Here is a 12332-nt window from a genome sequence, read left to right as displayed (position 1 = left end):
TGGGATATAAACTTCCAGCCCTTTCTTTACCTCTCTTTCCTGCTTTTCTTTTGCCACTGGACAATATATCCTGAGTGAATAAGCATGTATCTACATCACGATTTTCAGTGGCTCCTGGATATTCCATTGCATGGATGTACCATCAGTAATAATCCCAACAGCTACTACCACTGCTATTTACTGAGCACACGGGATATGTCGGGCATTGTGTTGAGGAGTTCATGCTCTTTATCCTATCTGATCTTCACAACAACCTATTAAGTCATCTTACTGATATTTTGCAGATGACAAAATTGAATCTCAGAGATGTTGCACTGTTGTTCAATGTTTGCACAGCAAATAAGTGGGAGAACCAGAACCTAAGCTTAGGTAACATCCGAGTCCAAGATTTTAACCAGAATGTCCTCCTTCCCCCTCATCATGCCATTATTTAACTAATTAGTGCCCTAAGTTGTTTCCAAATATATGTATATATTTTTTTCATACTAAAAACCACTGAGACTCAAAAAATAAAATAAAATAAAAACCACTGAGATGAACAACCCTACATATGGATAGAGATCTGATTTTTTTCTCTTTAGGTTACATTTGCAGAAGTAGTATTACTTGATCATGGGATACTCATACTATTTAAGGTTTCAATTATTTATTAGCAAATTACCTTTCAGAAAGCTTCTCTGAAGTTACTCTTGCACCAACACATGTGAGATAATTGGTATCCTAATAACCTTTCCAATACTATATGTTCTTATTATTAATCTTTGCTAGTCCAGTAAGGCCATGTCATTTTAAATGAGATGAGTGATACTATTTCAGTCCCTAATGACAGAAGGGATGAGTAGTGGAGCAGACAGACCCAGGCCAACCAAGGCAACACACTACACTTTTATTTCCTGTGTTTTCTCACGTGCAATCACAGGTCCTTGGAAGAAGGCCCTCAGCAAATGTGCTAGTAAAGTAGCTGGTATATTCTTATACTAAATGATGTTTTGGGAAAATGTTGTCTTACTTCTATTTTTCCCTTAACTTTTATCCAAATTAGGAGAGCAGAATTTTTTTTTTCCTAAACACCTATAAAAATGATCATTCAGGTTCTGCTTGGTCATTTTCAATGACAATGGCTACATGTAATAAAGGCCAATTCTGTCATTTGCCACAACAGGTCTTCATTTCACATCAATAATAACGCAGGGCAGTTGGGGCAGGGCTAGTGACAGAGTCCTGAGAGGCCTCGGGCTCCTTTCTCCTGGATCCCCCAATCATCAGTCAAACTCTGCTGGCTCAAGATCATATGACAGTGGACTGACTGCAAATCTACTCAACTGTGCTTTTGCCTAGGTCTTCTAGATGCACTCTATCTGTGGCACTTGCCTTGTGTACCAGTGTAGTTAGCTATCTTACCATAAAATGGATTTATTTGGAGATTAAGGGTCATGGGATTAAGGCAGAAGGAAATCTGCCATTTTGTGGGCTTGGGGCTGGCTTGAACTGGAAACCAAGAGGAGCTGGAGCATATCAACACTTGGAAAGAACACGATACCTTACTGTTACGTATAATCCAATTAGTGAAACAGAGGCTCATGTGCTAGGCATGCCATTTTGATGGGCAGCCAGAAGCAGGTACAAATACCTGGATAGACAGTTTCTAAAAGGAAATTTCTGGTACTGATAGGCAGATTTTCTGAGAAACTGCTTTCTCCCAGAGCTGGGGAGTTGAGAAGGAAAATGGTTTTTGAACATAAACTTTTATATTTCAAGAAAATGGCTGTTTATTTCTGGAATCTAACAAAAACTCATCTTCTAAGTTATATTTTTGCCATTAGATACTTTGATTTTCCTAAGGAGGTGGCATCTGTATATACATTTTAAAAGGCCCTCCCAGGGGCACCAGTGTGGCTCAGGGGTTAAGTATCTGCCTTTGGCTCAGGGCATAATCCTGGAGTCCTAGAATCTGGTTCCGCATCAGGCTCCCCACAGGGAGCCTGCTTCTTCCTCTGCCTGTGTCTCTGCCTCTCTCTCTGTGTCTCTCGTGAATAAATAAAAAATCTTAAAAAAATAAAATAAAATAAAAAATAAAAGACCCTCCCAACTCCTTGGAAGAAACTCAGGCTGTTATTGAGAATTTTTCCTGCCAAGGGTGCAAGCTTGCCATCTAGTGGTGACTCCTGCAAACTGAAGGCGGTTGATCCCAGGAGGACAGTTCTGGTGGTTTTGTTTGTTTTTTAAAAAGCAAAATGTCTCTTTTAGTTATATACTATCTTCACACACACACACACACACACACACACACAGGTCCTGTGCACAAGTATAGCTGGGGAAACACTGCACTATCCCCACTCCGTGGCATTTAGACTGAGGCCCATGTGAGTCCTCAGTGTAATGAATGAGTTGAAGAATGGCTTGGACCTCTCATGTTGGGTCTGTCCTCTAGTCTGTGAAGAAGTGTCACTCATTCACTCACTCTTTCATCTCATCCACCCTCCCATCCCACTGGTCACTCCAGAACTGGATCATTAAGCTCCAGAACTGACAGCAAAAAGAACCATGTAAGATCATTGAGATGATTAACTTGTGAAAACAAAAACAAAAGAAAACAAACAAAACAAAAAATTAGGAATGATACAATAATAAAACTATAGGGGGTACTTATATTGGGTCAATTCTCATTTTCACACCAAATGTGGCTGGAAACACCACTGTAAATCAAATCATGTTCTCTCATTAAAAGACCTTGACCTAACAAATACATAGACTTGAATAGGTCAATATAGATCCCTAAGGCCAAGCTACAACATTTTTATATATCTCTATAAGGATTAAAAATAAAAAATTCTGGAAGTTCCATAATTATGGTACTGTATAAAATAAAATCTATTGCTGAATTTGACACTTAAAAAATAATTCTTTGCTAGTTATAACAAACATTAAACACTTAGCTGGCAAGAATCTTATTAGTAATCTAACAATTTAGGCTTTTTTGAGGTTCCTTAATAAAAGAGTAATGCAAAGTGTGGAGTGAGGCCTTTTTATTTGGTAAGTTTATTTATTTGGCAGTAAAAAAAATGGACTCGAAATCTTTAAATTTGTCATAGCATTTTTCAAAAATAGTCTCTAGCTCTACATTTTGCCAGGAGATGGCAAATCCATGCATGGGTAGATAGTAAAATTTTAAAAGCAATGTCAAAAAAGATGCAAGATGATTTCTATAACATATAATTTGTTGTGAAACAGTTTTATTTTTAGGAATAATTTAATTTTTATTACAAATAAAACGGGAATAAAAAAGAATGAAGCTAATAGTTCCATGTTATCTTTTTATCTTTATAAAATCCCCTTAAAGGAGGCTCAAAGGAGTTAAGAAACTTGTTCAAGGTCATAAGACCAGCCAGTGGAAGAGTGAAGCACTTGGTTTTGAACTTTGGTGCATCTGACTATAAATCCTCAGTATGTGAATGTGCCTCCCATGACGATTTGCTCTTATTTCCACATAAAGGTCAACAGAACGTGAAATTAACAGAAGTCGCAAGTTCAGTTAGTGATGTCCTAATTTTGTTCAATTTTTCTATTCTTCTACCTATTTTTTAATAGATTTATCCCTGTAAAACTCACCAACTCTTATTACTTCCCTAGAGTAAGAAAGTACTAAACTGGAGAAGCAGAATTACTTTAGTTCATATACATATATATCAGACCTATATTGCAAATGACTTCAGTGGTGTGTGTGTATTTCACATCCCTGCATTGGAAAAGAAAGGAAAAAAAGAGTGAACTTTTTTCTTTTTCAGTAATTTAAAAAAGTAAAATATGTTAGAACGAGCACAGTATTTTCAAAGTGTCCTGCAAATTGTAATTTTAGAAAAAGTACCCTGCTAAGTAATCATGTATGGCATTTACAGAAATAGATAATGCTCTGGTGAGAAGCAAGTGAGCAGTGTCACACAAAACTAAACTGCAAAGGGTGGGTGGGTGGGGGGAAATGAAACTTTAATTTTTCAATCACTGAATTTTTGGGACTTAGAGAAGTTTTTAAACAAAGGCTAATTGTGAGTCTGTTCCCATGAGATGATCCTACATAATTCAGGACAGAGGAGTAATGAATGCAGACAAGAGAAAATTGCTGCAGGTTACGGAGGCAACTATGCAGAAGAGAATGTTCTGGCGACTGCGGAGATGTGGAATTTGAGGGGCAATTAAGTCAGAACTCCGGCACTTGACCTCAGCTGCCTTCATTAGCCAGTAGCTCCAAGTTTATGAACGTAATTACGGTGAACTAACTGCATGTGTATTTATTTCTTGAATGCCTCTTTTTCCTACTTGAATCTCAACTCCATGAAGGCATCTGTCTCTCTGTTCCCTGGCACCACATTTGGCACAAAGCAAGCATGCAATAAACCTCCCTCATGCACAGCTTCATGTCGTCTAGAGGTTAAAATCTTGGACTCTGGAGTAGGGCAGGGCTAGGCTGAGATAGGAGTTCTTCCACATATGACTTATAATGGCTTTATGCAGGTCTTTTAACTTCTAGGCACTCAGTTTCCTTAACCTGTGAAATGGGACAGTAATAGAATTTACCCCATTTGTCCGTTGTGAGGATTAAATGGGATGAGGGTAAAGCGCAGGGCAAACTCATGGGTAGGTGGCCATCTTAGCAGATGTCACCAGCCCTTTCTGTGTAGTGGGAGTTGAGTTGCTCATCTGCTTCTACACTCAAATGCTCATTTGGGTCATGTGGGGGAGCTTGTTTCCACGAAGATCTGTACCCTGTCACCAGTCACCAGATTCTGATTTGCTAGGGCTGCAGGGAGGCTCAGAAATTTGCATTTTTAAAAGGCATCTGGGAGTAGTTCAGATGCAGGGAGTCTTGGACCACCCTTGGAGAAGCACTGCTTTAGAGAGAGAATCCTCAATTCCCAGATTTCTGAAGAGATGGACAAACTAACAGTAATATATAATACATGACTCTTGGGCCTGGGTAATGAAAGTTAAAGAACTAGCATCTTAGTTGGGGTGGGTGGGTTGGGGGAGTTTTTTATTTATTTATTTATTTATTTATTTAGGTGGGGGGAGTTTAGAAAATGAATAGGTTTCATTAAAATTCCAGCATGGAAAGCCAGCAAAATTTATGTTACTCCCATATTCACCAGTGACAGCTCGCCGATGCCCAGTTTCTGTCTTCTCAATTATTTCCAATACTGTCCCTTTAACGTCTGGACTAGGAAAGGACTCTCGTTTGTTTGCTTCAAGAACTCTCAGTGTTGCCCCAGAGACATGGAGTTCAGAAAAGTAAAACAAATAATTATAGAAGGGGATAGGGATGTCTCTGATTTTTTTTTAAAGATTTTATTTATTTATTCATGAGAGACACAGAGAGAGAGGCAGAGACACAGACAAAGGGAGAAGCAGGCTCCATGCAGGGAGCCCGACGTGGGACTCGATCCCGGGCCTCCAGGCTCACACCCTGGACTGAAGGCAGTGCTAAACAGCTGAGCCACCGGGGCTGCCCATGTCTCTGATTTTTAAAACCAGTGTTATGATTATTTTTATGCTGAAGGGTGTCTTTAAAACTCATGATGTATTGTCTTAGCCTTTAGATCATATTATTGAAAACTAAATTTGGGGGGGCTTCCTTTTTTTTCTAAGTAAAAACTTTTTAAAAAAAGATTTAAGATTTTTTAATTTAAAAAGATTATTCATGAGAGACACAAAGAGAGGGGCAGAGACATAGGCAGAGGGAGAAGCAGGCTCCTTGTGGGGAACCCAAAGCAGGACTCGGTCCCAGGACCCTGGGATCATGATGTGAGCCAAAGGCAGAGGCTCAACTACTGAACCACCCAGGTGTCCACTAAGTAAAAACCTTTAACATCAAAGTGCTGTAGATACATTAATATACATGTAAATACTCCTCATGACTCTCTTGGTCTAGCCCAAGGTGTCAACCACAGCCCTGGATTTCCCAAGCTCTATTCCCCCAAGGCTGTCTGAGGTTTTTATATGCTAATTATTAGTCAAGTACTCCCAACAGCCCAGGAACCCTTAGAAATACACTTAAAAAGGTTAGTTTCCAGCTCAAGTCCAGCTAGAAACTAGCCTTTAAAGTATATTTCTTTTCAAAAAAGAAATATAAGAAAGAAAAGAATATAGGAAAGGAAAAAAAAAGAAGTATTCATATTCACTTATGAGTGCTTAGAACTCAGGATGCTTGAGGTTAGAATTCCTCTTACCAGTAGATTCTCTGGCTTAATGTCCCGGTGGACGATGTTCAGGCTGTGCAGGTATTTGATGGCGCTGGCCAGATTGTACAGCATCCCACTGGCGTCTCGTTCAGTGTATTTGTTAGTTGAAGTAATGGCATCAAAGAGGTCTCCTCCCTGAGAAGAGAACAGCAGGTGGAGCAGCACGTTAGCAGATGATCCAATGGTGCCTCCTGGAGAGGTAACTGACAGATTATCAAGGAGATGGAGAAGCATGCAGGATCTTTGGGCTCCTAGGGCTTTCCCTGCCACTTCCATTGCAAAGGCCCACAGACTTCCTATGGTGATTTCTTTCCCCACTGTGAAAGCAGTATGGCATCTCCTCCATAGCTCAAAGGAGCAGGTGAGGATTCTCTGCCATCCAATGTGCAGTGGTTTCCACAGCCCCAACCAGGGAGGAGAGGCGGAGCCAGGTCTCCAGGGCAGAGGCCTGTGACCCCTGGGTGCCCTGGCAGCATGTACCACCTGCCTCATACTAACTGCCAGCAGAAGTTCAAAGTCATAATCCCAAAGCTCTCAGAATGAGAAACAGGTAATACTGCAGATCACATCCTTAACAAAATGTTCTGCTGCCTTATGAAGTACGCGCGCGTGCGCGCACACACACACACACACACACACTCCATTCGCTTCATTCTCTAGATTTAGCTCTCTTGGAGTGGGTGTAATGTTTTCTTTTTCAATAATGTGCTTCTTTGTAAGGAGCAGAGAAAAGGACAGAAACTGTCATTTCAATGATGAGAGAGAAAGAGAGGAGGAGATAGGAGGGTGGAGAAATTTCAAAGAAAGTTTTCTAGGACCATTTTGTTCAGATGAATAATCTGAACTTTTGTTTCCCTTGTTCCTTGCTAACATATTGTTATTTGGAGAAATAGAATGCTTTTAGGCTCCAATTTTAGTTCTATTTATTTGAAACCCTTTCAGAAATTTGGGTCTGATTTACTAACAACGTTTGCATCATTCTTGCACACAATGCACCAAATAGCTGAGCACAGGAGCCAACTGTGTTCATCTATTGCCTAATGTGGTAAGGGATTTCATTTTTTGTTTTTAAATAGCAAAAGCAAAATATAGGCCTTACAGGCTGATGATTTTTGAATTTCACGAGCTGGCCTATCCTCTGTTCCCCTGTACCAGCCTCCACTCAGGAGGCTGCTCCCACAGCCCATTCAGCCTTGACAGTTCCCAACCTGAGCACCTACATTTGTGTCAAAATGAACACTTTCTCAGCTTTCTCTTTCTCTCAAAGGTAAGGCTGCCAAATGCAGGTTTACAGGTTGTTTCCATGCCTCCAGGAGGCAGGATTTTCAGTGTGGCTATGTGAACAGCACCCTGATGTAGTGAGATGTGTGCATGGCTGTGTATGATGATCCTGCGATGACTCCACAGTTGTCCTAGTCATCTAGGTAAGCTTCAGGCATCCTGTGAGCTTGCTTCCTCTGCATCCTCAACGACGCAGTCAGCCAGTCCTTCCTGTAAGGCATGTCACATACACAGCTCTTCTCCTGGTTAAGAGCTATTGCTGCACTATCCCTGGGGGCTCCATGTGGCCTCACAACCTGCACTGCCTCCCAGGCTCTTTATTTGAAGCATCCAAGGAACTGACTGTTACCTTCCCACCTGGTATGTTGGCCTTCTCCTTCTCTCTTCAAAAAGTTGGCATTCCTTTCCCATGGCTCTCCATGTTCGGGTGCCCTCCTAATTCCAACCTGTCTCATTGCATCTCCTGCCACTAGCTAGACCAGTTTGTCGACTTTATGCTCCAGGGAGGATATTCTTCCCCCATCATTAAAACATGCCCAAATCACCCTGCGTTCCAAGCCTGTCCTTCTTAGAACCCCCTTCCTAGAATGTCCCATCTGGTGCCTTTGTCTCTCTCCTGCTGATCAGTTAGGGCCTGGCCACAGCCTCTGAATCCCTTCCTCTGAACACATTTGCAATTTGCATGGGCACATATCTGTAGGCAGAAGTCTAAAGTCTTGTTCTTATTAATTATGGAATTTCACTTGTAATTACTGTTACTTCACTATTTTCTAGAATACAGGCCTTGTTTATCCTAAAGCCACAGGCACTCTTTGGCACACCATCAGACTCATGACAAGTATGGCCCTAGCTACAATTCTCCGGGGAAATGTTTATGGGAGCCTTTCAACTCAAGCCTGGGGTTGGCCTTCACTTCTCAGGATGCTTCCAGATCTGGCCTCACAGCAGTTGTGGAGCAGCCTAAATGTAAGGGTGTGATCTGGTGGTACAATTGAGAAGTCCCGATGCTGGACTATGCAGACACTCTCTGGCCTTGTTGGGCTATCCTGGTCAAATTCCCAGAGGGAATTTGCAAAAGGCTGTTAAGTGAAGTGAAGCCTCCCAGTGGTAACTGAGCTATTGTCACCTGACTAAGCATCTCAGTGACAGCCTAGGCTTTCCCACCAAAATGCATTCTGAACTCTTAAGCTTTCATTTCTCAGCTTCAAATTTGTTTGTCTTAACTCTTCAAGAATCAGCCAATAAAAGGAGGCTAATCAGTTTTTAACAGCGTACAGAAGGGCAACAGGAATGGTTTGAATTTGTTGCTTTGAAAATTAAAATCATTGTAAAAATATTATCCTTGGACCTAGAGAAAGTATATTTTACAATATGGGTGATTACCAAACTCTACATGGCAATAAAGCACCAATATGAAAATCTTCCAAATAACTGAAATCAACCTTTCTTTGTTGAAATAATAGTTTACCATTTTTATCTCCCTCGGTCTCAAATGAGGCAATACCTTTGTTTCACTACAAATCAACAAGTCCCACTTCTCTGAAAGAAACAAATCCTAACATAAAGTAGGAAAAAGCAGGCTTCATCTGCAAATACAAATAACCCCTAAAAAAAAAAAAAAAGCCAACAGATCTAGAGTAAAGCAACTCTGAATAATAAAAGCTTAAAGGGCCCTCAAATGAGCATTTTTCTACATAGTAACAGATTAGTTTATTACATGCTGTCTTTGTCTTAAGTCTTTACAGAAGGAAATGCCACATTCCACAGTGCTGATTCCTGCCACCAGCTGGGGCGTGTGATTCCAAACATGGTTCCCGGAGCCCCAGGCACTCACTGATGGGTGCACACAGTTGATGCAGAGGGTGGTGTGACTAATTTACGACATTTTACAACTAAAGTAGAAATTAGTTACACCTTCAGTTAGATTAACATAATAGGAAAAAGGCTTGAGAAAAACAGCACTTCATGAACACTAGACACTAAATTTGTAAAAGCTTTTAGTTACTGAAAATTTTAAATATGGAAGTAGAGGGAACAGGAGAGTCACCTTTCACTTAGATTCAGCCATTATCAATATATGGCCATTTCTATCCATATTCTATGATTTAATAAAATACAAATGTAATTTTACGTAACAAGATGAGGTTGTAACATCTACTGAAAGGCAGCAGAATATTTTCTACTGTGATTTTTCTATGACGTTGGTGACTAAAAGTTTAAAGCTTTTCCTTTCTTTTTTTTTTTTTTTTTAATAAGAATGGTTGATACCTTTGGATGTGGTTCGTGAAAAAGTACACAATTTCTACTACAATCTTAACAACAATGATCATATTGGTACCAAATACTTTCTGTGTATTAGAAAATACATAGTGGAGGGTGCTCAGTCAGTTGAGTATCAGACTCTTGACTTTGCCTCAGGTCATAATCTCAGAACCATGAGATCAAGTTCCACATTGGGCTTAAGATTCACTCTCTTCCTCTCCTGCCCTTCCCCTCACAAAAAAAAAAAAAAAAAAAAAAAGAAAGAAAAAAGAAAGAACGAACATGGTGAAAGCCACCTTTCTTATCTTCACCATAACACTCCTAGTATGTACTATTAATCTTCTCATTTTACCTTTGAGGAGACAGAGGTACAGAGAAGTATACCCAACGTCAGAAAGCTATATGTCAAGGTTGGGACTTGAATTCTTGCGGTATAACTCTAGTGTTAATACTCTTAACTGTTATGCCAATACATGGACATGAAAGACTAAACATTGGTAGACGGAAATAAAGGAGATAAAATAGAAAATAAAGAGCTCGATCAGATAGGAAAGTGTGGTACCTTGTGGGTTTATTCTTTTTCTAAGATACACACCTTTACTAATTCCATGACAAGATACAGTTCTGTTGGCACATCCATCTCTTCGATCAGAAGAACAATATTGGGATGTTTCACTCTTCTTAAAATAGACACCTCATTCTGGATCATGTGCTCCTGTTGAAGAGAAAAGTTACCTCAATCAATATACACATCAAAATACATGAGGAGCTAACTTCAATGAGTGAAACTATACTGAGGATCAAAGGAGATATGCTTTGGCAAAAGAGAATGAGTATATCCTAGATTGAGATACTCAGCCTAGAACTGCCAAAAGATGTTGAAGGTCCTCAGATGATGCTTGCAGCCTATCAGGATAAGTATAATTGCATATAGAAGGATGGAATGAAACTTACATTGCAAAAGTAAATGAAGAAAGTAAAGAGGCAAACAACGATAATGGAACAGAAATAAAATCATTCCAATTAACTTTTATTGCAAGAATATTTATAGGATAAAGTTATGTTCCAATAAATATATAACATTCTATTCCACCAAAATGCAATTCTTGGGGTGACCTTATGTTTATTTGGGAACTGATCTTCGTGTTTCTACCCCAGCAACCCCCTATTTTCATAACAATATGCCTTATACATACTTTGCCTCGACATTTGCTTTTCTTGATAATTTTCAGAGCATACTCCCTAGCGGTTGACCTGCAAAGAGAAAGTTATTTGTAAAAAATAAACTCAATTTCAAATCTGTTGAGTCATTTTGTTAAGGATTAATTTATTAGCCCATATATCTTGCATCAAACTGGTGTGAATAGTTTTTAAAAGATTCCTTTTTTCAAAGAAATATGTAAATCTTAAGGGGTGGACCAAGTGTACAGACAACAAATATGCTAGGATAGAAACATCTTGAGCTGTTTGTTACCATTTTTGCAATAAAACCACCACCATCGGGGTGCCTGAGTGGCTCAGTAGGTTAAGCTACCAGCTCTTGATTACAATTCAGGTCATGATTTCAGGGTCCTGAGATGGAGCCTCACATCAGGCTTTGAGCTCAGTAGGGAGTCTGCTTTAGGATTCTCTCTCCCCCTCTGCCCCTCCTCCCTTGCTCTCTCTCTCTCAAATAAATAAATCTTAAAAAAAACAAACAAACCCAGGACTCTTGTTCTTAAGGACTCTGCTTCATATACAGCCCAGCCAACTCTGACCTTCCTCTGTGATGGGTGTGGGAGGGAGGGCTTAGTCATATAGGCACCTTTAAATAGCTTCCTAAATTGTGTTAACATTTCTAAGACACTGTAGTGCCAAAAACAACAGCTCTATTGTCGAAAGATGTATACTTAATAATCATAGGAAGCCACTATTTTACAAGCATTGCCATTTCATTTCTGATAGGAAACCAGAACAGCTTAGCTTCTTACCCATAGGTAAAAGCCATCTTGAGGGATGCAAATGAATACAGTGGGAGTCGGATTGATTAAGAACAAAAGTTTTAAATAGGGTTTTAAAATCTTCAGTATGAAAAAAATAAAAATAAATAAAAATAAAATCTTCAGTATGAATAATCAAGGGGGGATTTCCTAGTTACATGTTTAGAGCAAGAGTAATTTGCCCATAAATTAAGAGGCCAGATATTAGCAGTGTTTCTCAAGGGCATTTTAGACACCACTCATATCATTTGCTAAAAGTGCTTCTCCCACTATACTTCCAGGCCCCTGCGTGGACAAATGAAAGAGTGAAGTCATGCACATGCAAGAGGATTCTTCACCTCATAAAAGGACCAGGGTCCCTTTAAGTAGTCTCTTCTTAAGAGGTTTCTGAGGCGTTTGTTTGCAAATTTGAAAACGTCTAATCAAGAGGAAAACTAAAAGCTGAATAATTTCTGGATTCTGCTTTTCATGAGTCACTAAAAAACTATAATAAAACAAATCTGAAGGGTGTCTGTGTGGCTCAGTTGGCTAAGCATCTGCCTTTGGCTCAAGTCATGATCCCAGGATCCTGGGATCG

The 12332-nt window shown here is 39.7% G+C and overlaps 1 protein-coding gene across 8 annotated transcripts in view; it reads right to left on the bottom strand.

The window, feature by feature from the left end:
- DCLK1 (doublecortin like kinase 1) overlaps positions 1 to 12332 on the bottom strand; it is a 340908-nt gene that overhangs the window by 44807 nt on the left and 283769 nt on the right. For all 8 annotated transcript variants that reach the window (XM_025462494.3, XM_025462499.3, XM_025462498.3 and 5 more), the window contains 3 exons: positions 10973 to 11030; positions 10372 to 10491; positions 6222 to 6368 (listed from right to left, as the gene is read on the bottom strand). In XM_025462494.3, the coding sequence (XP_025318279.1) occupies positions 6222 to 6368; positions 10372 to 10491; positions 10973 to 11030 (325 nt within the window). The remainder of the gene's footprint in view (positions 1 to 6221; positions 6369 to 10371; positions 10492 to 10972; positions 11031 to 12332) is intronic.

Source organism: Canis lupus, chromosome 25 (assembly GCF_003254725.2).
Source record: "Canis lupus dingo isolate Sandy chromosome 25, ASM325472v2, whole genome shotgun sequence".
NCBI lineage: Eukaryota > Metazoa > Chordata > Mammalia > Carnivora > Canidae > Canis > Canis lupus.
The sequence above is the reverse complement of the archived record's forward strand: the minus strand, read 5'-3'. Positions and strand labels throughout refer to the sequence as shown.